This window comes from Pagrus pagrus, assembly GCF_965226575.1.
Source record: "Pagrus pagrus genome assembly, chromosome: 15".
Lineage (NCBI taxonomy): Eukaryota > Metazoa > Chordata > Actinopteri > Spariformes > Sparidae > Pagrus > Pagrus pagrus.
The window spans coordinates 28,408,509-28,436,221 of record NC_140199.1 but is presented as its reverse complement, the minus strand read 5'-3'; the positions used below and the strand labels follow the sequence as shown (position 1 = coordinate 28,436,221).

General features: G+C 40.4%; 2 protein-coding genes across 3 annotated transcripts in view; both read left to right on the top strand.

Moving 5' to 3' along the window:
* The window catches only part of fam98a (family with sequence similarity 98 member A), a 30,604-nt gene extending 26,966 nt beyond the window's left edge, over positions 1 to 3,638 (top strand). The window contains exon 8 of the mRNA XM_084375357.1: positions 2,453 to 3,638. Within this exon, the coding sequence (XP_084231483.1) occupies positions 2,453 to 3,112 (660 nt within the window). The 3' untranslated portion in view covers positions 3,113 to 3,638. The remainder of the gene's footprint in view (positions 1 to 2,452) is intronic.
* A 5,659-nt stretch (positions 3,639 to 9,297) lies between these two features.
* On the top strand, positions 9,298 to 24,996 carry LOC311270066 (uncharacterized protein). Of its 2 annotated transcripts, XM_084374703.1 has the most exons (8): positions 9,298 to 9,657; positions 15,159 to 15,304; positions 15,412 to 16,000; positions 18,714 to 19,368; positions 21,827 to 21,894; positions 22,006 to 22,102; positions 22,215 to 22,333; positions 23,716 to 24,996. In XM_084374703.1, exons 1-8 carry the CDS (start codon positions 9,463 to 9,465, stop codon positions 24,271 to 24,273), a joined length of 2,427 nt encoding a protein of 808 aa, XP_084230829.1. In that variant the 5' UTR covers positions 9,298 to 9,462; the 3' UTR covers positions 24,274 to 24,996. The 2 variants fall into 2 exon arrangements, with proteins under 2 accessions (XP_084230829.1, XP_084230830.1); XM_084374704.1 differs by lacking the exons at positions 21,827 to 21,894; positions 22,006 to 22,102.
* Positions 24,997 to 27,713: the final 2,717 nt, after the last annotated feature.

Here is a 27,713-nt window from a genome sequence, read left to right as displayed (position 1 = left end):
CATACTAAAGGAAATAGTGGGCTTGTTTGGTATTATAATCTTTGACCTAGTAATACACACGCACATTTGAAATATTTTATTAGTAGGGCTGTAAAGCAATTTAAAAAAAGAATCTAAAGTGGCAATCTCGAAGATTTCCAGAAGTGGCAATTGCAGGTGTATTTTTGGACCTCACTGCTTCCCAGAGATCCAGTGTCGCCTTGTGTGATGTCAGTCAGTTGTCAACGGGCAGCTTTGCCACGCCTCAACAACAACAACACATGAAAGCAAAAAGGGAATGATGTCTTCCGAGACAGTAATCGTAACACTTACTATTTACTGAATAAAAAATGGTCGCTATAAAAGTAACATTATGTACATGCTAGGGATGGGCGATGTCTGCCGAATTGGCATATAACGATGTCTACAGTGAAACATTGTGATGGATGATGACGTCGTTGTTTACGAGTTTGAGGCAGCGTGTCCCCTCAAGCCTAGTTTATGCTTCTGCGTCGCGGCGACGGCGTAGTTACGTCGTCAACCCTACGCCGTCATTGAGCATTCGAAGTTCTGCGTCGAGGGAACGCGTTGTTCTGCAATTCACCGCCGACCGGTGTTGTTATACTGTTGACCGGAAAAGCAACTGCTGGAAATGACGTTCTGAGCGGACCAATCGCAGTCCTTGCCATTCGCGTCTCGACGCGTCGACGTGACGCGTAGTCAGGATTTTTTGGAGGCGCACGTCAGGCTACGGCGCAGGGTCGGCGTAGGGGTCTGCGTCGATGACGTAGCTACGCCGCGACGCAGAAGCATAAATCAGGCTTCAGTGTTGTCCTAAGTCAGCAGTTGGGTATTAGCTCACCACTGTAGCCACCGCTGTTTCACACCGTTGCTCTGACATGAATTTTCAACTGTCTCACCCTGCAGAGGAAACTATCTCCTGTTACCACAGACATACATCCCTCTGCCAGGTTTAAAGGTGGCCTCGTCTCTGCACCACATGTCCATGACTTAGCTTTGTTCAGCCTCATAAGCATAAAACAACGTTCTCATTTCCTCTTTCCACGTATCACAAATGACAACAACTTTTGCCCTACGGCAACTCTGAGGGGACACGCTTCTTGATTGTGCTCTCTGGTGGGGAGCCTTTTAAATCACGATGTTACGATGGTCAGGGATTAGTAGTTCGTGGCTGTCAGCCATCGGCCCAACCCTAGTACGTACGTATTCACTGTCTAACGTCAGGCTAACTTATTCTGGTCATTATGAAGCGAACAACCTGTTCTCTCTGGCCAACCAACCGCTGCTGGGTGAATGCGCCATTAACTGTTCGCTGCTTGTGATATTTTCCGAGAAGGTCGCCACCGACACCCAGAGTACATCTTTGGTATTACAGCAAATGCAAGGACTTTCATCAGTGGGCTATAGGCTCAATTAGGCGATAGATAGTGACTTAACAGATATTTATTTACATGAAAATCTCCGAGATTATTACTTTGATTACAAGCTTTGTAATTAAGTAATCAATTTAATCACACATACAAATATTTACCGCAAGCATTTAAAAATATTACAATGCAAATGTTTTTGAAGTACCACTCCAGTGTGTTTTGGTATTTTTATGATCTATCCTCACAATGTTTGATCATTTTTGTCCAATCACTTAATTTTGTGCTTAAACATAAAAAAAAATGAAGCTGTTGTTTCCCCTTTAAACACACAACTCCTTTGGCTCACAGCTGTGTCTCTGGGTTGGACAGAGCAGACAGGCAGAGTGTCTGCAGGGAGGGCTGCGGCTACATTCAAACCCAGCTTGAACAGCCTGGTCAACTTGCCCTTCATACATCCAGCCTGTCCACTCTCTCTCGCCCAGAGACTCTCCGGCAGTGAAGAGAGAAGTGCAGCAGCCAGCCGGTCAGGAGAGCCTGCAACAGCCAATGATTGTAGTGTGTTTACTGCGGAAACTACAGGTCACAATCCCTGCTATTTGCATCACGGCTAGGCACTTGGTTTGAGAAATAATGTTAACAGTTATAACTCTGGCTGGAGTGGGGCTTCAGTCAGCTTCCTCCATCATGTTTACAAATCTGCTGGTCAAGGGGCGTCATAGAGCGTGATTAATCTACAATATTTTGTAATGTTATTAGTAATTAGTAGTGTTATTTTTTTCTATAATTAATCTAAATTAACGTGTTATAGTGAAAGCCATAATTTTCACTAAAAGATAACATGATTTAATCAAATAAATACTTTTTTAAAGTTTTTAAAAAAAGTACAGAAGGTTCAAAATGCACTTACAAAGTACTGAAAGACTGCAAGAACTAAGCAGTCTTTCAAAAACAAAACAAAAACATTGCATTCAGTAAATTTGACAGTAACTTTATCTCATTCAAACACCAAACAAAAGTGTTTCAAATTTGGCAAGCAGGCTTCCTGTTGCAGCATCTTGTTTTAACATGTGTCCTTTCCTAAGGTTCTAATGGGCCGAGTGCCAGACAGGGGAGGTCGACCCTGTGAGATTGAGCCTCCTCCTCCAGAGATGCCCTCCTGGCAGAAGCGTCAGGATGCTCCCCAAGGCGGAGGACACTACGGTGGAAGCGGGCATGGAGGCAGCAGGGGGGGCTACGATCACTACTCCCAAGGTGGACGTGGAGGGTATGAGAGAGGAGGTGGATCTGGAGGAGGACGTGGCGACAGGGGAGGCAGAGGAGGAGGTGCCAGAGGAGGCAAGCTGCAGGGAGGCTGGGGAGAGGGTGGTGGAGGAGGGAGAGGGGGTTACAATCAGAGCCACTTTCCAGATGCAGGAGGTCATCAGGGGGGAGGAGGGAGAGGTGGGTACGGAGGAGCTGGGAACAATGAAGGTGCTTTCCAGGAACCTGGTTTCTATGGAGGAGGAGGTTACCATGATAGTTACCACCAAGATGGAAGCTGGCATCAGGAAAGGGGGGGGGGGCGAGGGGGTCGGGGTGGCAGGGGAAGAGGAGGTCGAGGAGGAGGAGGACAAGGAGGAGGCTGGGGAGGAAGAGGGGGGCATAATTTTAACCAAGGAGGACAGTTTGAACAGTTCTTCCAACATGGCGGGCAACACTACAGCCAAGCTGGCTTTAATCAAGGCAGACACTACACTAGTTGAAGACAGATTGTGGGGCATTGCAGCAGAGTCCACTCAGAGATCGATTGCTTATCCTGCGTGAACAGATTGTACAGTATAAACATACAGATACTATATATACTCACTACAGGCTGTTTTGGAATTATTGCTTTACCACAGAGGACAGGCCTGGGGTAGTCCTTTGCTTTCTCATACTCGTGTGTTAATGTTTTCTCTGCCTCCTCAATACGAGTAATCAAGCCAACAGTTCTGTTATGAATGGTTATTCGATTAGTTGGACTCTGCTGTTTTGACCACATTTTGACACTTAATTTTTTTGTTGATTGATGAAATCTTTAATAGTTTCATTGAATTTGACCATTACTTGAAAACGGCTTCATCTTTCCAGTCTACATTTTGTTTCAGTAGATTTGACTGGAATCTCCTTTGTTACTTATTTAAAAGGTGTCATCTTGTACTGCTCATGGAAGACTGTGTGCATACAAATATGAATGCTGGAAAGTTTGCATGAATGTTTGAAAGAGCAATAAAAAATTAAATGACATTATCACCTTTTCATTCATTGCAGAAATTGGATTTTGGGTAGAGCTCATTTAAATGTGGATTGTACAGAGGACACAAGCACACAAAAAAATAACATAACTGATAATGATTAACAAATAGTGTATAGAGGAGGGAATAGGATGAGGAATGGGTAGGGGGGCATCATCCCATCTTATGACTATTTAAAGGCACAGGATCAAACTCAGGCTACATGCTTCCTGGAGTACCGCTGCTACCTGCTGCAGTTAGATGTGAGCACTGCGCATTTGGTCAAATTCATGCAGCGTCACTTTTTGCACATTTCAGAGTGATTAATTGTACCAGTATACTTTGATGTCAAAATACATACCTGCTTTGTCAAATATGTACCAGTTGGCAGGTCTGATTTACATTTGTATAGCCCGACCTATCATGGTCATCATACATCACCACCCTGTTTAAAAAAGCACTGAAGAGGCTCTACTTCCTACGGAAACTTAGGAAACTGGCATGGTTCATCACGGCCCAGGACAGGAAGGCTCTACAGCGGGTGATTAAAACCACCAGAACATCACTGGTACCATCTACAGAACATCAGTGACATCAGTGAAGTGAGATGTCTGAACAGAGCCCAAAGATACTAAAAGACAACACCCACCCAGCCACAGTCTGTTCACCCTGCTGCCATCTAGAAAAAGATTCAGACGTATCTGCTGCCATATTACCAGACTATGGAGCAGCTTCACTCCTCAGGCTGAGACTCCTGAGCTGATCCTCAACACTCCATTTTATAAAACATGAAGCAGGACTCAAAGAACTCAATCATTATTTCATTTTTTTAAAACCTTTGTTTAAAAAATGTACCTTGTACCTTGTAAATAAATTAGAGCGTGACTGATATATCAGTTGGCCAATATTGGCCTATCACAGATATATCTGTATTGATGTATATATGTTGTCCGATATGCGCTTTCTTTTTAGAGATTACAATGCAGAAAAAAATGCTCAGGCCAATTTATGTAAGGGATAATGCCAGGTGAGGTGTACATTATCAGGAATTAATGGAAAACATGGAGGCCACCCCGTCCAACAACGGAGGATGGTTGCCTCTGTGAAGATTCCTGATTATGAAAACCTTGAAGGGCATAATCATGCTCATACCATGGTCACCTGCCGGAGAAAAAAAAACATAAAGAAGAGATTAATGTATATTTTAAGTGTTTTGCAATCAAATTATAACATTTTTCACAAGCAGTAACTCTGTTTCCCTGGTCACCTGATAATTTGACTAATAGCTGAAAAGGTCATTACAATCCCATCAGGTTCTTATGTGATGGAAACGTTTCACTGCTCCAGCAAATAGGACGGACCTTAGATATGACTTAGCAACTGGAAATAAACTAGTCCACTCAGCTCATTGAACCCTTTCGCACAGCTTTTAGCCAGAAAGCACAGCAAATATAATTTCGCTGCATGTTAAACAACAAGACCAGCTAGCTGTCACTGAGCCCAAATCAAATAAAACATCCATGAACAACTAGAAGTGAGTTGAATAGCGAATGGGATGTGAGACGATCGCTTGATACAGTCAGCTCAGAGGGACAGTGTAGCAGGCTGTGGTGGGGAGCACACACATGTGCACAATAACAGGTATGTGGGCCAAATGAACATCTCTGGTGTGGGCCAGTTCTGGGCCACAACAATTCTGCTATCTGGGAGTGGAGCCACACAGCCCCTGCAGACCAGACTGGGAAACCCCAGCTAGTCACTGAATTTATTTTATTTTCCATTTCTCTTTGGGGGATGATGGATGTTCAACAATGTGTTGCCGTGCCTTAATGTCTACCTGGTGGGTGAATTAAATAAAATCTGTTTATTACATGTTTTATTTGAACTGAAATCAATAATCTCTGCCAAATATTGGGCTGCTGTTTCAATTGTGATTAAGGGACTTTAATTTTATAATGTTTAAATTATAAGAATGTAATTTGACAATGTCCCTGTGTATGTAACCTTATTTTCCTAAATGCTTTATTTTGTTTCTTTGGACCGTTTGTTGCAGCCCACTGATAACACTACCCATTCTGTCATCAGTAGAGGATGTTAACATGAGATACCTCGACCTAAGTTATTTCCTCTCACCATAAATGCTTTGGGTTAACACCATACTCTTAACCAGAGTAATATCTGAAGAGTTACTCTGCAAGCCATATTGACATCCACGAGGTAACCTTCCCTCCCTAAAAGGTGTTAATGTTTATAGCACTAGTCATTCAGTAGATCTAGCCTGCAGTAGGCTATATAGCCATGTTTTGCTGATGCGCTTGTGTCTTTGTATTTCTAGAAAGAAAGAAAAAGTAAAGGAATTGTTTTAAACTTGTGCACCCCTTGAAGTCTCGCTTGTGTCCAAGTGTGCAACAGGAAGCTCTTAGTGACCATAAACGTAAAGTTGAAAACTTGTACCCCTTAAGTAAGTCTTCATAAATGCCTTACAGTGCTGAAAAAGCTTTATGTCACCAGAATGAATCATTTCAAAATATTTTTGTGGGCCTTGTTAATTTGAAGCAATCACACATGTATTAAACATTTCATGACTCATTCCAAATTTAACGTTCACCCAGCAGTGGTTGGTCAGCCAGAGAGAGTAGGTGTTTTGCACATGACATAACAGTTTTGTTTGTCCTGGTCTCTTAGTGTTTGGAGTAAACGGTTAACGTCACTGTTAACGGTCATCATGGCCGAACAAACAAAGAAAAGACCGATAACAGCGGATGATGAAACTTTTAAAAAATCTGCAAATCGCTTTCATGCGGTGTTGTTATGGAAGCGTGCCAAAGCTTCCAACTGACTGACGTCATACAGGTGACACTGGATCTCTGGGAAGCAGTGAGGTCCAACAATACACCTGCAACCCGCTTCTGGAAATCTTCGAGATCGCCACTTTAAGAGTTCCATTTAAAATGAAAAACAAAAAGGTGATTTATCAATTTCTCATTTTAAAGTGATACTGATGGTATACATGTTTTCACAAAGAACCCAGCTTTAAGGGATGATTGTTTACAACTTTACAATAAGCGTCACAAAGAGCATTCATTGTGGTTAGGCAATGTTGGGACAGTTGCTGTTGATCTGATGACATACATGTTAACGGACATCTTTATCAGCTAATATTACTAAGTACCTTTATTAAGATGTAGACCCTTAAAAGTGTTAATATAATCTTAAACTAATAATGTATAGTTAACACGAACACCATTAATTAATGATTAACAGACACATGAGTTAGCTGTTACTGACCTGCTAGTTAATTTTTATTACTGCATTTACCAATGCAATTAATTAATCAACATTTGTATTTTATAAACTGTTAATAGAGACTTGATGAACTATTATATAATGTATGAATTAACACCTTAATTAAAATGGACACCATTAGTAAATGACTACTTGACACATGAGTAAACTATTAATTGACTGTTAGTTAATGGTTATTACCACAATAGCTAATGTTAATTAATATGCCCTTATTGGAAAGTGTTACCCTTCTTTTGAATCAAACATAGGGTGTACTCACCATTGTATGAGTTATCCACAGTTATTACTTGTTATGGACATTTCAGCCAGTGGAAACTTTTACCGTTACATGTTACCCACTTTATAATGTACAAAAGCCTGAGTGTAAGCTACTTCTTGCTTTTTGTGTGTTACAATACTGTAGTGTTGAAAGGACGCTGCACTGAACAGTGAACAGACCATGGTATAAAAGTATTTTCAGGGTCATTGCCAAAAATCTTTGTACACCGGCCGATATATCAATATCAGAATTTTTTACCCTCAAATATCGGTATTGGTAACTGCCCCGAAAATCTAGTATCAATCGGGCTCTACAGCCAACAACAAGGGTACAACACATAGGGGGATTAAAAACAAAACAGTCTGGCTGATCTTGTTCCACCAACAAGCTTTTCTGTGTCTAAACTTTATTATTAATTAGCAAGAAATGCTGCATTGTCTCATCGAGTCGAATTGGTTTGAACTTCCAGATTTATCAATCTTATGAAACACATTCTTTTGCAAGTTTCTACACAACTTATCATGATTCCTGCCAAAATTCCCCTCAAAAACATGCCCTTCCAGAGATATTGCTTCCAGTGCACATAAAACACCCTCTGGGGGGCGGTGCAGCCCGCATTAACATGTGTTCTCTTAAACTAGAATAAAACTACATAAAAACATTCAAGGCAGATGAAGACTTTAGTGATGTATTTGATCCAATTACAGTGCATGTTCGTATGAAGATTTTGTATCCTTAACTTTTTCTTATCGCAGTGCACAAAGTAATCATAAGACTCATTGTTAATCTGTTTTCCCTCTCTTTTCAAGAATGCTTCGCCAGATAGCTGAAGATATACAACACTGTAACAACTGTGTAAGGAAACAGCTTGAAAAATCACAATTATGGACAATTTTGTTACAAATGGTGTTTTTGGATGGATTAAATTCCGATATTAAAGATTGTATATATGACGTGATAGTCTGTCAGCCCATGGGACATGGGACGAGTTGAAAAACATATCCCCGTTTGTAGTTTCAAAACAGCACCTTAGTTTGTCCTAAGACTTGAGTTGTTTTAATGATCAGGTGTTCTTTCTTCACTTGCTGTTTGTTCTTCAGCAATAAGCGGAAGACATTATGGTCTGATCTGCCGATTGGAGGTCTGCATACTGCCTTGTATGTGTCCTCAATAATGCCATAACAAAAGATCCAGAATTTGTGATGAGCGAGTTGGGCAGTCGACATATTGCTGCAGAGAAGACAAGTGTGTTGAACTCCCCCAGAACGAACACTGGCTAATCAGCTGATCACGTCAATGCACTGTTACAGTCTGGTATGCGTTCAGCAGCTTCCCTATTATTGGGTCCCGGTACATACACACAGTACAATACATAATACAGTATAATAGTGAGCAGTCCAAATTGACGGGGTAAATAAAAAGGTCAGAATGATACAGCGAGGATCACATAAGTCTCTTGTACGTGCTTGTTCAAAAATAGTTAAATGTGTTACTCACTTTTTGTCAGCGAGAATACAGAGGCCAATCTAAATGGATTTCTGTGATTTAATCTTGTCTCTGTCTGCTCTGACTATAGTATATCCATCAATATCCACGTTGCAGTCCTGTTTAATCCACATGTCAGTGTTACAGATAAGAATACTGCGTTGAAAGTCCTCATATTAACTAAGGTTTGTAGTCAAAGCTATTATTTTTTTGAAAACAATGTGCCACGAGAAAGATGGGCTTTTATACAAGATTTCGAAAAACTACAATTCAAATCAAGAGCACTGGCCCCACTTACACGGTCTGTCAAGTCTTGTCAAGTGAGTGCTTCAGTGGGCTGTGTGTGCATCAGTCATCCATGCCGAGCCTAACCACCAAGCTGTTTGTTCAGCAGGCAGGGGTTTTCCACCTGGAATTTGTGATTGGGTCTATATGATTGACAGGATGCAGTTTTGATTTTATGTTTTTGTTTGTTTGTTGTTGTTGTTTTGGAATATTGTAAATACTACACCTTTCGATTCAATAATCCATACCAGCTGATGGCGGTAATGCACCAATTTGTTGTTTGCCATGAAGAAGAAGAAGAAGAAGAAGAAGAAGAAGAAGAAGAAGAAGAAGAGTGGTTTCCTGTGTACCATTCGTGATGTTCTATATCCGCCAGCTGCAGTCACAGTAACGTAGGCGCGCCACAGACAGTGGAACCACAAAAGAGCTATTGTGTGGGAAAAATAGCACATGTGCTGGAGAGCTGTCATTTCCTTTGACCTAGTTTCTCTGTAGTTTCACGAACATGTACCGGCCAGGTAAACCTGCTCACCGGCCGCCACCGTTCGGACCACCACCACCACCACATCGCCCTCCTTTCAGACTCGGAGTGCCCTGTGGTGTTCCTCCTCCTGGACTCTTGCCCCCTGTACCATTCTCGGCCGTAGCATCGGAAAGCCATTTTCTACTAAACAGGCCATCTAGGGGGCATTTCATCAGGGTACGTACCCAACAGGCTAATAGTGCAAGCTTAACTGTGTAAGTTAGCATCACTGCATGGTTCGTGTGTCGTGGTTGCCATAACATAAACAGTAAGGACGGGCGGTTTTTAAAAGCGAGCCTGCTGCCGAAAAAGAGCAAAGTTATCACTTTATATCTTTCTTTTTCTGAATGTTTCCTAAACGTCGATTACCCGGTGCTGGTTTGAATGTAGCTAGCTCCTGTCATATTTCAAAATAAATGTGTTTTAATTTGGCCTGTTTTGAATGTTATATGCTTAATGTACCTTACCCATTCTGCACATGCAAGCAAATATGAATTTATGGAATATGCTAGAATAGAATATGCTAACATAGCTTACAGGTTTTGACCCCCGTGAGAATAAGCTTCTAATGTAACAAGCTAGCTACTGTAGGTCTCAGAGAAGGGTCCTCAGCATCATGTCCTCTGGTGTGCATTTCTCCTATCACAGAAATGAACGTCAATCACGTGACCGACTTCACTGTAGAGTGTATTTAAAGAAAACATCTATGGTCTTCCCTTCAGTCACTGAAAACCCATGTCAAAAGTTATAGACGGTTAGAGATGCTGAAATCATCAACATGAAGTTCAAAAGTTGCGTGTCTTTAAAGGAGATCCAAGAACCATGTTGACGTTTCTGCTTTTATGACCCAATGTCAAGGTATTGGGAGAGATTTCTATACTGTGTATTAATTAGGGCCCGAGCATTTATTGGTCAGACAATTTTATTGGCCGATCTTGACCCATCAATATCACAGATATATTGGAATCGGTTAATATGTTGTCTGATATGTGTGGATAGCAGACTTTTTTTACTGACCATAATGCAAAAAGGGATGCTTGGGTAAATTATAAAGGGTTTTGTCACCTAGCTTGTCCAGCAGAGTGCACTGTAACTATAAGAATCAGCTTTCATTGATGATTTCCCTCACTCAACACAGGGACAAGAAGTCAAAAACACATTTGCAAAATACAGCTGCAGTTTAAACTGTAAACCAGCACAAAAAGTGACAACTAGCAACATAACATGTTCTGAAAAGACAGGTTGCAAACACTAACAAAAAGTAATATTTTAAGTTTTTTGGAATATTTAACATAACTCTTAAACTACTCACCACTATGCATGAAAAAAAGAGGGGGGTTACTAAAATGCTTTCAGTCCTGTCTGCAGCAGAGTAAACATCAGCTATTAAAATTAGGATGTAAGTTAAAACTTACAAGGCATGTTAAACTGGCTACAAAGCTAGAATGCATAGGTGGCGGGTGAGGCTGAGGATAAAGAGACTAATATTTGACTGACGATCATACTTGTTTTAACAACCATGGAGGACTTTGTTATTATGTACATAACTCTAGACTCTGATGGCGTTCCGGATTTACCAGGACATCGGCTATTTTATGTGCCTCATGCGTAATTTGTGCACAGGGGACGCACATTGTTTCCCTGCTGGGAGATTGCTACAGGTAATGTACTAACATTTTTCCTCATTTAAGATGTATTATTTCAGTCACCTGCATCCCAATTGTCAGAATGGTAATTTTCATGACCAGGCCAACTGATCTACAGATTATCCTACAATGTCACTGTGATCAGCACATCGCTATTTACGTAATAGACTAATAGACTAAAGCAGTACATTAAGGAAAGGCTTAGCCTTCTGAAGCCTACATTACCCACCGCCCCTGCTAGACTGTGTTCTTTACAGGAATAACTGAATTTTGCTCCTGTTGACCACAAAACCATTTTATGTATGACTTCCAAGGTGGATCCTGGCTACCATGCAGTTACTGTCTACAAACTTCCCACTTTCTTGACAGGAATCTTATTTTTGTTCTTTTTAAAGAAAATGCATGTGCGAAATGTAGTGCTTTTTCCATGTCACATTGTACGTAGGTTTAAATTTGTATGCAACTTAAAATGATTTTATCAGAGGTTTATACAATTTCATTACTACTATTGTAAAGTTAAGTTTCTGCTTCTACTTTAAGTGACTTATTTAGTAGAAATGATGATACCATCATGTTTTTATTCAAATTTCTGGTCTGGTTGTTTAACAGGCAATGTATTCTGTATTGCTTCTCATGTTTTGCAGTTAAACATAAAATGCAATCAAGGATTCGACCACGCAGAAAAGTGTTTGCAGCACACCTCTCTAGCTGGAAGAAAGCCCGCAGAAGAAAGGAGACTCCTGATTTTCTTCCAGAGCTATTTGGTTATTGCCACTTCAGACATGGATGTTTAGTGAAAAGTGACACAATGCATTTACAATAGAGCTGCAACAGTTGTCAACTATTAACTGCCAACTATTTTTATAATTATATTATAAAATCAATTAATCAGTTTGAGTAACTTTAAGAAAAAAAAGTCAATTCTCTGATTATGGATCCTTAATTTGGAATATCTTCTGGTTTCTTTACTCTATCACAGTAAACTAAATATCTTTTGGTTGTCGACAAAACAAGACATTTGTGGTCTTCATCTTAGGATACACTGATTCTAGTCGATAATTATTAAAAATAATTGACAGATTAATTGACATTGAAAATAATCAGTAGTCGAGTGCAATTATTTTTATTCTAGTTTTAGCAGGGTTTTTTTTGCAGCGTGACTATAAGAAGTAAAATTTTCCACTTGACGATATCATGTCACATATGTAGTATGCATTGAGTCATTTGTTTAACACCATGAGTAGTAAGTAACCTATGATATAGTCTTCCTTTACCTTTTGTTTTCTCCCACAAAGGGAATTAGTCAGTGTAACTACTAAATATATCAGAAATATAAAAGAAAACCTGTTTGCTGTCATTTTTTAAGATGATCCATTTACTGTTGTCCCTGGTCTCAGCACTGGCATGCTACTCATTGTACCACTGCTTTCCTATGTATGGCCACTAATGGAAATACACACTGCTGTTGCTTTTCATACCAACACTGTCTTGAGTATGTGCAGAAAATGTTTGATGTATTATTGATACTACTACTGTTATTGATACTCTATCGGTTTGGTTATTTTTCGGTATTCTGATTGGTTCTTTTTTTTTTATTATGACATTTTTAGAAAAATACTTGTGTAGTGCCTGTGTCTGTGGAATCACTTGGCCTCGCGTATGGCTGCTTGCAGCTTTCTTGAGAACTGCTCATCCAAAATACTTCAAACTCCAAGCTAATTGTATAGGCTTATCAAAACATTAACATTAAAACTCAAATTAGCTGTGGGCATAAATTAGTCCAGGGCTATACCTAATGATTGGTTTTTAATCAATTAATTTGATGTTGCTAATACATTAGCCTTCTGCTAACCGTAGCCAAAGGCATACGGCTGCTGCTAATACAAGATAAAGTTTATGTTGCTACGTTAGAGTCACTAACACATCACGACCGTCTTATGAACTAATTCAGCACTGTTCAGTATTGCCTCTTGTCAACATGGGGGTAACGCATTTTATCCCAGAAGTAAAGCTACATATGATTTGTGTGTGTGTGTTTGTGTGTACGTGTATAAAGCGCGTGCATCAGATGCCCGTGCTTGTCTGGTGGGAGGAGCTCGGGTCAGAGCTGAGGAGATGAGACCCGTGTAGACTCAACGATCACCTTTTTTCTAGGATTGCTGCCTACCGAGCCTTTAGTTATCTTTATTTTACCCAAAATAAATATCAAAAACCTTTCTCATTATTATTTCAATATTTTATTTAATTATTTTAACGTGTTATTTGTAATTGCTGATTATTTAATATAATTATCATCGTCTATTTTCCACGTCACTACTATTACTATATTTGTAATTACCCTCTGCGTCAGATGTCTGATCAGAAAAATACTGGACCTCAAATTCAAAAGATTGATGTGAAACAAATGTATTTACAGTGCCTAGTATTTATCCCCTTGGATGTTTTCCCTTTTTATTGCTCTTATAAATGGAATCACGGTCAATTTAATTTAGCTTTTTAAACAACTCTTTAATGTCAAAGTGAAAACAGATTTCTACAAAGTAATGTCAATTAATTAAAAATACAGCGTCAACTTTTTTTTCCAGTAAATATATTTCTGATGGGGCTATTGACATGAAATTGTCACCAGATGGCGGTTACGACCCCATCCCCTTTTCACACAGTGGTTCCACAATGATTGCCGCAAAGACGCCGCCTTTGTATTTTCACACTGAACCAAGCAGCCCCAGCATAAAGCTGCACCAGTGTGACATTTCATACAGCATATCGGTGGTGTATAATCAAATGCAACATATCGTAACTTTGAGATCTGTGTGGGTTTTTATTGTGTTTCCCCCGGTGTCAACCTGTTAATTTAACAATGTATCCGCTGTGTTGTGATTGAGATCCTGACCCACCATGCATTATGAAAAGTGACATAGTTCCGTGTTTTTTGCTCTAAATGACATCACATAATCATCATCAGTAAATAACAGACCCTGTCTGGCTGTCACTCCCGGAGAGGGATGTTGTTTTCAGGTGGGAAGTTCACTGAAGGCTCGGTAGGGAAGGCTTACCATCGCAGTGACTTTTCCTCTTTAAATTGGTGGGGGGTTTTTTGAAAAAAGTTGCCAGAACAATAACTACAACAACACAATAGTGGAAGGCGCCAAAGACATTGTGAATTAAAGTTTTTTGCTTTAAATTGCATTACATAATTGCCGGCATTCAACTGCAGGAGCCACCTGGCTCTGCTGCCGGGGACAGACTTGGCTTTTCCATTCACACAGAGGTAACTTTCACACAGGCGGCGAGGCAGAATTTTGGAGCAAGATTCCCGCCTTGAAAAGGCGGTGTGAAAGGAGCTGTAGACTGTTTGATCAGTAACCCATGTCTCTCCTCCCCTCACACATTCAGTAAAAGAGAAAAGACATTTCCTGGTGTTCCTGCCCACTTTATCCCATAATGACAGAACTTCATAGAAAGGCAGTCCTATCTGCTCATGAATGCAGTGAGAGCAGGATCCTTCTGTTTACTGCTATGTCTTGCAATTAGCAGTCCGTGTTCACGTGGTGACTTAGTGAGGAGGGAGGGGATTGCTCACTGCAAAACCGACAGGAAGTTGGCTAAAACGATTAGAACACTTAAAGCAGCTTTAACATGTCTGCATTTTTTCCCAGTACTATATTCAATTGAAAGGTCATGGAAAATGACTTTTTAACTCAGCTTTCTATTTTCAAACAGGATAAAAAAAACCTGTCTTTGCGTTTTATTTGTATATAATGTGAATTGCTATGCAGCCTAAAAATAGAAGATAGGATTTTTATTTATCACTGTTTCCCAGCCCCACATACTGTACATTGTCTGTGTTATAACCACAGATCAAATGTCAATTCTATATTGTATATACTATAACTAAGATTTAAAAAGCAAGACCTCTGAGCATGTTACATTTAGAAAAAATGTACCACTTGTAAATAAAATATAATTTTAAATATGCTATGGCAGCTCTGTCTTGTACAACACTATAACATGAATTTTGAATACTCTCAGCCCCACTGTAGCAGCTTCTCCACAGACCGTAGTACAGTGATTGCTTTGGAAGACAGGCAGCAGATCAGCCCTCCTGCAGAACCACCGCAAACTCAGGTCCCACAGTGGAATCCCACGCCTGTGAAACATCATCTTCCAGACAACAGGTATATGTGTGTCTGTCTTGTTTTGTATAAGTCTAAGCTGGAACAGTTACACTTATGTATTTTTTGTGATTGCTGGTGTGTGAAACACATACATTGTTGATTTTCAGTGACCGAGCTGGTGAGGAATTCTTGAGATGCATTGCAGCAAACAAACCTCTCCCAGACTATCTCAAAGGGAACATGGCATACAACCTGGCTGATGCATTTCAGTCAGCCAGTTTCCTAAAAGAAGCAGTCAAATCGGACCCTGAGTTCCAGAAGCATGTAACCAGGAGCAAAAGCCGTAGTCAAAGCCGAAGTCGTGGCAAAAGCCGCGGTAGATCCCGAGCCAAGAGCCGTGCACGAAGCAAAAGCAGAGTGCGGAGCCGAAGCAGAGGAAGGAGCAAAAGTCGTGCTCGTTGTAAGAGTCGCGCGAGAAGCAGAAGCAGGACCCGCAGTTTGGGTCGGAGCCATAGCCGAAGCAAGAAGTGTCAAGTACGGAGCAAGAGCCGAGTCAGGAGGTCTAAGACACGAAGTAGCAGTGGTGAAAAGAGCCATGGCAAAGACAAAAAAAGAAAGAGGAGCCCAAGCTACAGCTACAGCAGCAGTAATCATCTGACAGGGAATAGTCTGTTAGAAGGCCTGAAGCTGGTCATGAACAGCAAAGAACTGGAAGAGCGGTTGCCCACTCTCAAAGATGCCATCCTCACTATTCAGGTAGGCACATCATTCATTCTGCAAAATGTTTTATTTCTGTGACACCGTAAGTCTCAACAAGAATTGTGGTTAGATAGTCATTTTTGATTATACCAAGATTATAAGAAGGGTTCTTTCATAAAGCATACTCAATCCAAAAGTTCCATTCAGACTAAAACATTTTGTTTTGACTATATGGAGAGGAAGCTCGCAGCTTGCTGTCTACCAGTAAGTTACAAGATCATCTGTATGGCTACAAGAATGGCCTAACCCTAACCCAATTTTTTTGAGCTAACCCAGCAGTACAAGAAGAGTAGGTTGTGGCCAACTTCGTGTAACTTGTCTTCAAAACATGATGACTGCAGCTCTTAGGGGGTGGTATGATGATAACCCACCACAGATTGAAAAACTGGTTAACTAGGTGATGGCATGCTTGTCTTGACTATAAAGAAATGGTGTGCTTTTTTTCTAAACTGGTGAGTAAAGCTGAACCAAATGGCGCAATAGAAACTCTGACCCATGCATAACAATACATTTACAATTAGGGCATTTAGCAGACACTTTTGTCCAAAGCGACAATACAATACAATAAGTACATTTGTCACAAGAAAGAAACCACATATCACCGTCGATAAAGTAGAAAAAATAGAAACAATTTTCAAGCCCTCATTTGAGCAAAGTAGCTGCTATTTATCAAGGATACCTTAAGTACATAAGTGCTATGATTTAAGTGCTAAAGTTAAGAACGTACAAGTGCATATAATTTTTTCTTTTTTGGGGGGCGGGGAGGGAGTCATGCTATGCAGGGTCGAGGTGAAGTCTGAACAAGTGAGTCTTGAGTCTTTTGCGGAAGACGGCGAGTGACTCTGCTGTCCTAACATTGGTCGGGAGTTCGTTCCACCACTGAGGCTGCAGAGCAGAGAAGAGTCGTGACTTCGCTGGGCGGGCTTTGTTTGCTCTTAGCAATGGCGGTACCAGCCAGCCAGCTGATTTAGTAGAGTGAAGTACTTGCACTGGGGCGTGTGGTCTGACCAGTGTTTGGAGGTAGATGGGTGCAGTTCCGTTGGCGGCCTTGAAGGCCAGCACCATGGTCTTGAATCTGATGCGGGCTGCAACAGGAAGCCAGTGGAGGTCACGGAGGAGGGGGGTTCACATGGGAGAATTTGGGTAGATTGAAAACGAGGCACGCTGCAGCGCTCTGGATAGGTTGCAATGGTTTAGTTGCAGAGGCTGGGAGTCCAGCCAAGAGCGAGTTGCAGTAGTCCAGGCGGGAGATGACCAGCGTTTGGACCAGGAGTTGCGTCGCGTCCGTTGTGAGGAAAGACCGGGTCCTGCGGATGTTGTAGAGGGCAAATCTGCAGGATCGGGCCACCGCAGTGATGTTGCGGGTGCAGGATAGTCTGTTGTCAAGGATTATGCCCAGGTTCCTCGCAGTTGATGAAGGCGATACCGTGACGTCCTCGACAGTGACTGACAGGTCCATGTGAGGGCAGTCTTTCCCTGGGATGAAGAGGAGTTCAGTTTTATTATTACAATATTTCGGAGACAGACACTAGCAAGGTAAATGGCGAGGTAGTGAACAGTAACCAGATTTTATAATGATCTTTGTGATCCATTTCATTTCACTGTATATCAATGACTATCTACTTTTCTAATATATTAATTTCATCATACAAAAATCCTGCTAGTGGTGTTGTATTAGGTAAGTGCTTGTAGACACTAATCATCTTATAAGCACTTCTCTATTTAAAAAGGTCCACCAAAATTATAACTATTTACAGCTGGGATTTATTATTGAACAGTTAGCTATCACCTGCTCTTAGTTATTAGTTAAGTTATTCTGTAGTGAGCCAAAAATTCTGGCATGCAGCCATTTTAGATGCTAAAATAGATAATTATATGTCTATGGAAACAATACTTGTGTATTTATTTATTGTGACATACAAGCAAGAATATGGCTGTATATATATGTATGCATGCAGCCATAAAGAACCCTATTTTTTCCAGCTGTGGGTGGAGGCATTTTGTTTTCATTTTGTCTGTCTGTACATCACAGCCTTGTGAATGCAATATCCGGTGGCCAAAGGTCACACACACACAAATATATACATACACACACATATTTGGTGGGGTCTTTTTTTCTTTCTAAATCGTGTTGCGATATGCGCAACAGCTGTCATCCACCTGGCCTGAATACTAGAGCTTGCTAGGCTATGTTTTTATTATCTTACCACGAAAAGTACCTCTATTATCTTCCATTTGTGTTTTGTTTGTACATTAATAGGCTATTTTGTTCATTTTGAGCATGTATAACTTGCCTACGTAGCCAATCATGTTCTGTCCTCAGCAACACTCAGCACAGCATCTTATGTCCTTTGTTGAAGAATGAAAACTAAATGTATTAAACCTGATGACAACCAGTGGTGGAATAGGTATTACATTGGTAAAAGTACTAATACCACACTTTGAAAATACTCCAATGAGTGGCTGAGGGCAGTGACTGTATAGTTGTGACTTCACAACCTTGGAGAAGTCCTAACAACTCATATGAAGGCACAGTTTCTGGATATGTGCAGTGTGCAGTTCTCTGGATTGGGCATGTTGATACTTTTCCAGTATTTAAAAAGCACTTAGACCTGCTTCATGTTAAAGAAAACAAAAAACATGGAATTCTCACTTTCTACAATATGGGACCTTTTAATTGTATGTAATTTTTGTGATCTCTTCTGTACAGGCCTCGGATGAAACAAAAAAAGTTGAGTATGTGCCTGACGAGCCCAGACATCAGCAGCATTACAGTTTGGACAATTCAACATCATTGGAAAACGACAGTATGCTCCTCCCTCACGACCGTGTAGGCAGTGACTTCTCTTGGCTCCAGGCACAAAGTCAAGAGGACTCCACAGTCCAGAAAGCTGATGAGCTTGAAGATGAAGAGTCGTTCCTGTATGGGAATGAAGACATTGGTGAAAAACAAGCCAATAATTCCTCTGCTACACTTTTTGCAGCGCTCTCTCAGATTGGAGAACATGCCAAACCACAGGAAATGGATAGTCTTGCTCTTGGCAGTCAACAGCATCATCAGAACAAGTTCATATACAGTAGCTTCAGGGATTTGATTGATCTGAAGCAACCCCTTCAAATGAATTCCTCAAGCTTAACCTCTGCCAATCTGGACAATAGTGAGTGTGAGAAGATCAAGAACATATTAAAAAGTCTGGGCACAGCAGACATCAGCGAGATAATGTCGAAGATGCAGGGGCAGGAGGCAAAGCAGCTCTCTCCAGCACTTCTCAGTTCAGACTCAACAGCAGCAAGCTTAGCATTGCCAGCACTGAGGGACCCAAAAGTACGGCAATCTCTGGAGTCTCTACAGTCACTGATAAAAGGTGAGAATCCTGCAAGGACCCTCTTGAAATGCAAAGAATTCTTCTTTCCCTAAAATAAATTGCGTTTTTGACGCGTTTGATGCATTTGGAATTGCTTGGAAACTCTTGAAACTTTCCACATGCATCACATGTGGTGAAAATGTGTTTTATGGTTGGCCATGGGCGGGGCAAAATGGCTAGCTAGCACCCCCTAAAGAGCAGCCCCTGTGGGAAGTTTTGCCTATACGTATGAAATTTGGTAAACATGTATATCACACCTAGATCTACAAAAAAAAACCTACTGGCATGATGTCCTCAACCCAACAGGAAGTCGGCCATTTTGAATTTATTGCTCATTTTTGGGCAATTTACACGTTGTATTTGAACAAACTCCTCCTAGAGCTTTAAGAATAAACAAGAAAAGTTGAGCTTGAGTTTTCATCGAGTTTTTGTTGAGTTTGTTGCTCAAGCCAGTTGTACATGGTCAAATCTGCACCAAACTTTACGCTTGGTAAATGTCCCAGCCTATCGCTTATCAGTTCAATTTTCCATTTACAAAGTAAAAAGATTGGGGTGGGCTCAAAATGGCGGAGTGAGATCAAATCAGGCATTGCATCGAAAATGCAGGTTTTCCTATTCATTTTAATGAAGGTAGACGATTTTGGCTGCACTGTGCTGGGTGCAGGGGGCTCCGGGAAAAAAAATGCAGCCGGCTGTGGCAACAAAGTTGAAGCTTACTCAACTCTTGGAAAAACGCAGCCCGACGTCATGTTGCGGTGGCCAGTCACAAGTTTGCACTCAAACTAGTAGCATGAATGACTGAAACCACAGTGGATTGTAGCGTAATGTGTAATCACTCAGTTGGGCATTATAGACCAGTTTAAAACATCTGTGGATGCCGATGATCAATGTATACTACATACCTACTGTTTAGCAGATCAGAGGCAGAGCAGAACGGGTCAGTAGCTGGGCATGTTATTTAGCATGGCTAAATGCTCCATAGGGAACACAACGGAGATTTCTCTGTGCAGTTCGATGTTTCACTTGTGATCACTCAGTTTGGTTTTGTGCCCCAGTTTAAAACACACAGTAATGATCTACCAGTATGCTGGTAGCATAACAACATTGCAGCTTTGCCTTTCAGCAAACTGATCAGCTGGGGTTTCCAACACGTCACACACCGAGACCATGGAGTGACACTCCTATACCTGCGCACAAACCTGCGGCTAAGTCTGATTGGCTGATGGGTGCTGCTTGTCCAACCAGTCGTCATGGCTCCATTCAAGGATTATGTCCTTGCTACCTGGCTACATCATAGCCGCGTTATTATGGATTGATGACAAGCGGCTCCTGCCAGCCAGACATGAGTTAAGTCAGACGATAAGAGCCTGCCCCACTCAGGCAACCTAAAACACAGGTAGAAAGTTGCAGTCATAGGCCCCCCCAGTCATTGTGCCACCTACTGGCAATAGGAAGTAAGCCTTTTCTGACATTCATTCTTAAGTTTAAATCAAATTTTCAAGGTGCACTTTAGTCTTGATACACTACAACTTAATGTATAATTTCTGCTTGTTCTCTAGCGCCACATAGCGGACACAGGAAGTTGCATTGACCTCTTTCAGGCAGTGCCCAGAACACATTAAATTTCGGGGTGTATCAAGTGGTTGAAGTCCAGCTGCTGGCCCACAACTGCCTCATGCCCCGATGCCCGTGGGTGTGTGAGGGCCCATTCATCACAAACATCACTGTTTGTTGTTTTTATTTTACAAACTCAATCGTATTTTTCAGGGGCTTAAGGTGCTCAAATAAAATGTGCATGTCATCAAGTCTGTAAAAAATGTTTAATGCTGATATGGTTCTCAGGTACGGGCAGAGAAAATGATCTCTATAGTAAAGTTCAGACACATGGTTAGCGTTTATTTTAGTGTGCGTTTGCTTCCCTGGTAGTCATTTAGAATTCTAATGTGTCAATGTAATTTCAGATGTTTCTCTGTCCAGCTGTCACAACTAAGATTTTTTGACAGCCCAATGTGAAGGTGGATGTTATGGACAGGATTCTAACTGGAGCCACAAACCACCTGGAAACAGTAGTCTTAATTAATCCACTTAATTCTAAATGTGAATGATGATTGCCATGATGACTGCCATGGTTCTAAACAAAGACAAAAAGAAAGACATTACAATGTTTTGTCCAAACAAATCATAAGTTCAGCCTTTGAATTATGTTTAATATTTGCACTTTAAAGTATCAATATTATTAATTAACCTTCATGTCAATTCAAAAGGAGGAAGTCCTTGTCATGGTTGTTTGTTTATAAAGTGGGAGATACTACCACCAGTGCACACTTGCATTTTCTAACAGTGTACCCATTAAGTTTGAAACTGCTACCACCTGGCCTGGTGATTTATTTTCTGTCTTTATCGTTAAGTGCTTTTGATGTAGAAAACAGGGTTATGTTGTTGTTCTGTCTTCCTTAAGCAACAAAGGAGAAGCGGGCAATAACAGATGGCAGTTGCACATCTCAGACATCTTCTGATAAACACAAGGTAAATATTCCCAAGCTGTATCATTGACTATCCAACATATGAGTGGTTATAGTTGAACATATTCAAGAATATCAACTCCTTAATTTTGAAATTGTCGCTTGTGTGTCCCAGGCAGGTGACAATGAGGAAAAGAAGAGAGAGAAACAGGCTAGAATGAGTAAAATGGAATCCTTGATGAAAGAACTAGAGGGATTGTTGAAACAGGATGGTAACAACACAAGCTTTTTTCTATTGACAACCCTGTGCGTCCTTTTTTCTTCACAGCCATCCACACGCTAAAATACTGCATATGCTTCAACGCTTTTCTTGTCATTTTGCAGGATTGTCTTTTCTGACACCAGTAATTGGGTTTTACTGCCAGAAGTGTGAGGAGTTCATTGGAGACTTTTATAGTGCTGAAAATCATGCTGCCATTCACTACCATAGTGGCTCTAGCAGTGTAAGTATACTTCCAATATACCTCTGTGTGGATAAGACTGGTGAATCTTTACTTTCCACAAAAGACAAAACCAATGCTGAATGCATTGTGTGTTTATCAAAGTTTAATATATCATCAGTGAGCTACACTGTTGCACTAGGTAACATGTAACTTTATTGCCATAAACACACACACTAGTTTGACTCAATCCCACATACACCTTACTGCTGCCTCAGATACTCACTAGAAAATTAAAAGTAGAATCAATTTCTGTTAAAGATGCCCAACAAAGACACTATTCTTTCCTGTTTGAGTAATGATTGAAAAAAACTGCAATGACCAGCTGTTTTAGTAAATCACTGTGCCATTTTAAAAATTTATTTCTAGAAATAATAAAACATAGTATTTCATTGCTATTATTTAAAGATTTGTGTCTTCAGTATAATCCATTGGGGCGCAGACAGGGTAGGAAAGACAGAAATCATAAAGAGACAGAATAATGCATTGTTGGTTTTGGTGTTTACGTCTGTCCTCGTCTCAATTCATGAATGATGTTCATACCTGTTCAGAATGGTCCCACCCAAAGGCAGTGTTAAAAGACTGCTGTGTCTTTCTAGTTCAGTGCTATAAATCATGTGAATGGTGGTAACTTTGTGAGTTGCAAGGCCAAAGCGTTCACTGTGTAGTCCTGATGTAGTCCAGAGCCTATGTAACTTTTGACAAACTGTGCCCAAGAGGCAAGGTAATAGCAAACGCAAAAATGTAGTGTAACTCTTAAAGTTAGCAAACTGACTCCGTAAAGTCGGTTAGACAGAAATATATTCTAAAGTTTGCTAAACATTAGATACCATGAGCCTCTGCTGCTCAGTGAGCCTGTAGCAAAATCCTGAGTGTACTGAACAGAGTAGAGAGGGTTTTATTGCTTCTTACCATGTAAGATTTTATCTTTTCTCTTCTCAAAGTTACATAGTTTAATAGGCACTGCCATTCAATTTCAAATCAAATCGAATCAAATCAATTTTTTTATATAGCCCAAATTCACAATCACATCGCCTCAGTGGGCTTTACAATAGGTGCAGTGAACAACATCCTCTGTCCTTAGACCCTCAATTCCTGTGCACTGAAATCTTATAACAGGCATAAATCATTTGATTTTTCTCAGCCCCATGTCTATTCTTTTACTGTTTACTTTTACAAAGTTAAACAAAACTTAAGCCTAGATGGTGCAACCGGCATAACTGTCAGGTAGGACGTAGAATGCCAAGTTACAAACGAGCACTGGGGTGCAGCTGACCCTCAACTGTCATATTATGGGGTTTGGTGACCACCACAGTCTGATGTTGGCCATAGATTCTTTGGTGTCTTTATCCTCGCTCAAATTGTTTTTTATTCGTTTTTAACAGGAAGTGCAGATGGACCAGCATGCTGTAGATGGCAAGCTACACTTGAGCTCTTTTAGCAGCAGCAGCAGCAGCAGTAACCAGCACCCACATCCTTCAGACAGAAGAGATCCTAGGGACTTCAATTACCACCGAGGCACAGGAGACCACAGGAAGCACAGAGACTACCAACTGGACTTGAGAGATGAGCGAGATCACAAAAGCAAACGCAACATCGACCACATAAGTCACAGAGCTGGGCAGGAAAACATATCCTTAAAAGAAGAGATGAGAAAGGAGAGGATGCTCATAACTGTGTCCCGTGGACTGCCCCCCCCTCCAGATGTAAGGGTCAAGGAGGAACTGAACAAGGAGCTGGAGGCCATTAGAAGCCATAGCAAAGTCAAAGTAGAAGATAAAGACACCAAGGGGAAATCTTCCAAGGACAATAGAGAAAAAGACAAGGGAAAAGATGAAAGCAGTGATAGTAGTGACGATGACAAAGGAAAAACACCTAAATCAAAATCAGCTAAAAAAAAAAAGAAGAAGAAGGAGAAAAAGAAGAAGAGGGATAAGTCCTAATTATAGTGTTCTGCTGTTTTTAGTGTCACACCAGGGAACCATGCTGTTTTCTTTACTCTTGCTTGTTAATTGTTTTTGTTGGTGTAATCAGAAGAAGCCCTCAAGGAGTGACTCATTATTGTGCTTAAAGGAACCCTGTCATGTTAGGAAGTGCACGTGTTGCTGTCAACTATAGTCAAAAGAGAAGATTTATAGAAATGTTATCTTCACAGACATGATCTCAGCCATAGTTAGCATAAAGATTGGAGGTGGGGAAAGTTTTGAGTTATTGGACGTGAAATCTTCCACTCTTGATAAAGCTCCCTCCAGTGTTTGTGCCAACCAAAGTCAAACACACCCCAGCACTCATATAAGCATATTGATTGAACTGATTAAAAAAGTTGGTTTGGGCGTTGCTGCATTTTGTTAATTTGCTTCCAACATATTTTTACACAACAATTATTATGTGGATGTATGACATGTCTAATTCTAATTTCATCTTTTACTTAAATGTTTCCAAAATTAAGTGCCCAATTATTTTTGTCTACACATATCTCAGTTCCATTGCAACTATGTGCATATTTTCTAATGACCATCACCATTGTAGTGTTAGTGTTCATTTTTCTTTTTACTTCATTTTTTTTTTATCTGAAATAAGTCTGTCTCCTGTGTGACCTTCTGTGGTAGTGTATTTACAGTATTATAAAAAGTGTTTTTAAAAAAGTAAAATGATATTGTAATTGAGTGATCATTTGATCAGTGGAATCCACACAGAGGTGTATGATAATATCTCTTTGCAATGCATTGGCCATAATCAATTACAACAAGTCAGAATTTTACTGGTGGGCAGAATATTTGAAAGCTAGTTTGATAGGAAGTAAACTGCTGTCAAAAGCAGTTTTCTCCTGAGCTCTTCAGTACATACATAATTTACATTTCTAATTGTAATTGCTGCCTGGATATGGTTCGGTGAAAAGGGCTAATTTTATGTTCCTTGCAGGAGGAGGTTTAAGGCAATGCCAGCACTTTGGTGGCAGAGATTGATAGTTTCAGTTGCATGTAAAACATCTGCATCATGCTTAAAGTCCTAACCTTAAAGGAATAGTAAACTCTAGAACGAAATTCAGTCATTATCGACTCACCCTCATGCTGATGAGAAGTCCGGTGTAGTTTCTTATACCTCAAAGTGCAGCTGGAGACCTGCGGGGGTACCATCCTGCAGCAATAATCCATATAACGGGCGTAAATGGCGTCCGAGACGAAAAGGTCCATAAAACTACACAAAAACTTTGTAATATTCCTCACAGCTGTTTGCACTACGGAAGCCGCGGCAGACAAGATCAACAAGACTCGCGATAGATACACACCGGTATTTACATCCTGCTGTGAGCGACCGAGCAACACACAAACACAAGAGGGATCTGCCTGTACTAGTGATTTGAAACTTTGAAACTCACAGCTGGAAAATGACACATCATAGTTTTAGACAGAGAAAAGGTCATATTAATCACTGCTAATGATCAGAAGTTGATTTGATTTCATAGCTTTTGTCAGTTATTGCAAATTTTTGCAGCACTTTGGTTTGTTACTTTTACCTTGAAGTCACTGCTGAACCTGACTTTTACCCATCCGTGCACATTGAGATACTCTTTACAGGCTGTTATTTCTGAACATTATTTTGAAAGGCTCAAAATATCCATGACTCTTTCTTGACTCCACACTTTCAAAACAAAGTTTGGCCTTTGTAAAAAACACATGCGCATCGAAAAATGACCACTGACCTAACCACTATTATATATGAGGAGTTCATTTGCAAAAACAAAAGCCATCCTTAAAACGAATAACCACACACCTGTTTCATAAACCACTCACTGGAGTGTAACGATCCCAGTTTGTGTTCTCGTGTTTCCTGTTTTATTTTGGAAATGTTGCCCACATGTGTCTTGTGCTGCTTTTCAGTTCCTGTGTTCTTCCCTCCCTGTGTTTTTCCGCTACTTCCCTCTTCTGTCAGTTTCCCTCCTCTCTCCATCTGTTTCTCATCCCCTAATTAGTGTTGTCTCTATTTAGTCCTTGTCCTCCCTCATGTCTTCGTCAGTTCGTTTCCTTTCCCCTCCGTGATGTTCCGTGATGTTCCGTGATTTCCCGTTCCCGACTTTCTCCGTGTTAGCGTGTGTGTAGCGTCGTCTGTGTTTCCCCGTGATGTCACCCTGTGTTCTCCACTAGCTACTTCCCCAGTGTCTCCTCCAGTGTCTCCCGTTTTAGTATGTTTGTAGTTTTGGTGTCTGGTCTCTCTTTTGATTTGTACTTTGCTTTTGTTTGCACTTTATTTTAGCCTTTCGTTGTTACTTTGTTTTTGTCCTCGTGACACTTTTTAATTTTTCTGTATTCCTCAGTTTTTTGTATTCAGCTTTCTTTATTAAAAGCTGATTTAATGAATAGAAAAAAATAATAAAAAGAAATGATTTAATGTATTGCTTCTCATTGTTTTGCTTACTAGTCATACCTTGAATTGTTATATACAAGAAGACACCAGCTTCAACTGAGACGCACATCTTCAGCTTCAGTCCTTTTCTTATGTCTCCCACTGTCAATCTGACCGCACCGGGTGTCAACTTCTTACAGTTACTATTACATTTATAGCCCGGGTGTAAAAGTTAGGGATTAAAACTAGTAAGTTCCTAAATAAAAGCAGATTCAAATAATTTAGACCATTAAAATGAAAGTAACTCAGTTTAATAAAGAAAGGAAAAATAGGTAACTCAGAGATTAGGATAATTTAGTCATAAATGAGTGAAAATGTAAGTATTTGAACAAGAAGTCAAAATAAGCTGTTCTAAATAATATTGAAGGGTAACAGTAAGTGAAAAAAGTACAGATTGTGCCTTTATGTTCCATTGTTGTATTTGATTGTATCAGTCAATGTCACCTGTGGTAATTGGTCGTAGGTAAGGAAGAGAACAGTGAGGGGCGGGGAAGTAACGAGAGACTGCGCACAGACAGGCTGTGTTCAGGGAGCTTGCATGGCTGTGAGAAGAAGTGTGCAGATTTCAGTTAAGAAAGTATTTTTTTGGACCAAGTCTATATTTTGATTAGTACTGATACTGTTGAAGTTTGAATTAGGTAACTTCTATTAGTTTAAAGAGTAGGTTCTTACATAAAATGTGAGTCATTTCATCTATGCTATCTTCAAACCACCATGCTGATACAGCTAGCTAAAGAATGGCTGACAGGGTTGGGGATCGCTGTAACACCTTATAAGAAAATGTTACAACCATCCCTGTAATCACAATTCACATATTTTTTCTCTATCCTACTCCTTTTTTTTCAGTGTGCCAAGACAGTGGGTGAGGAAAACAAATACGGGTGTGTCTGCACATGTACAGTACTTAAAGTTGCATCAGATGAAGTGAAGCAGGGAAAAACAGTGAGGTCAGTCGCCAAAGACTACTCCATCTGCCATG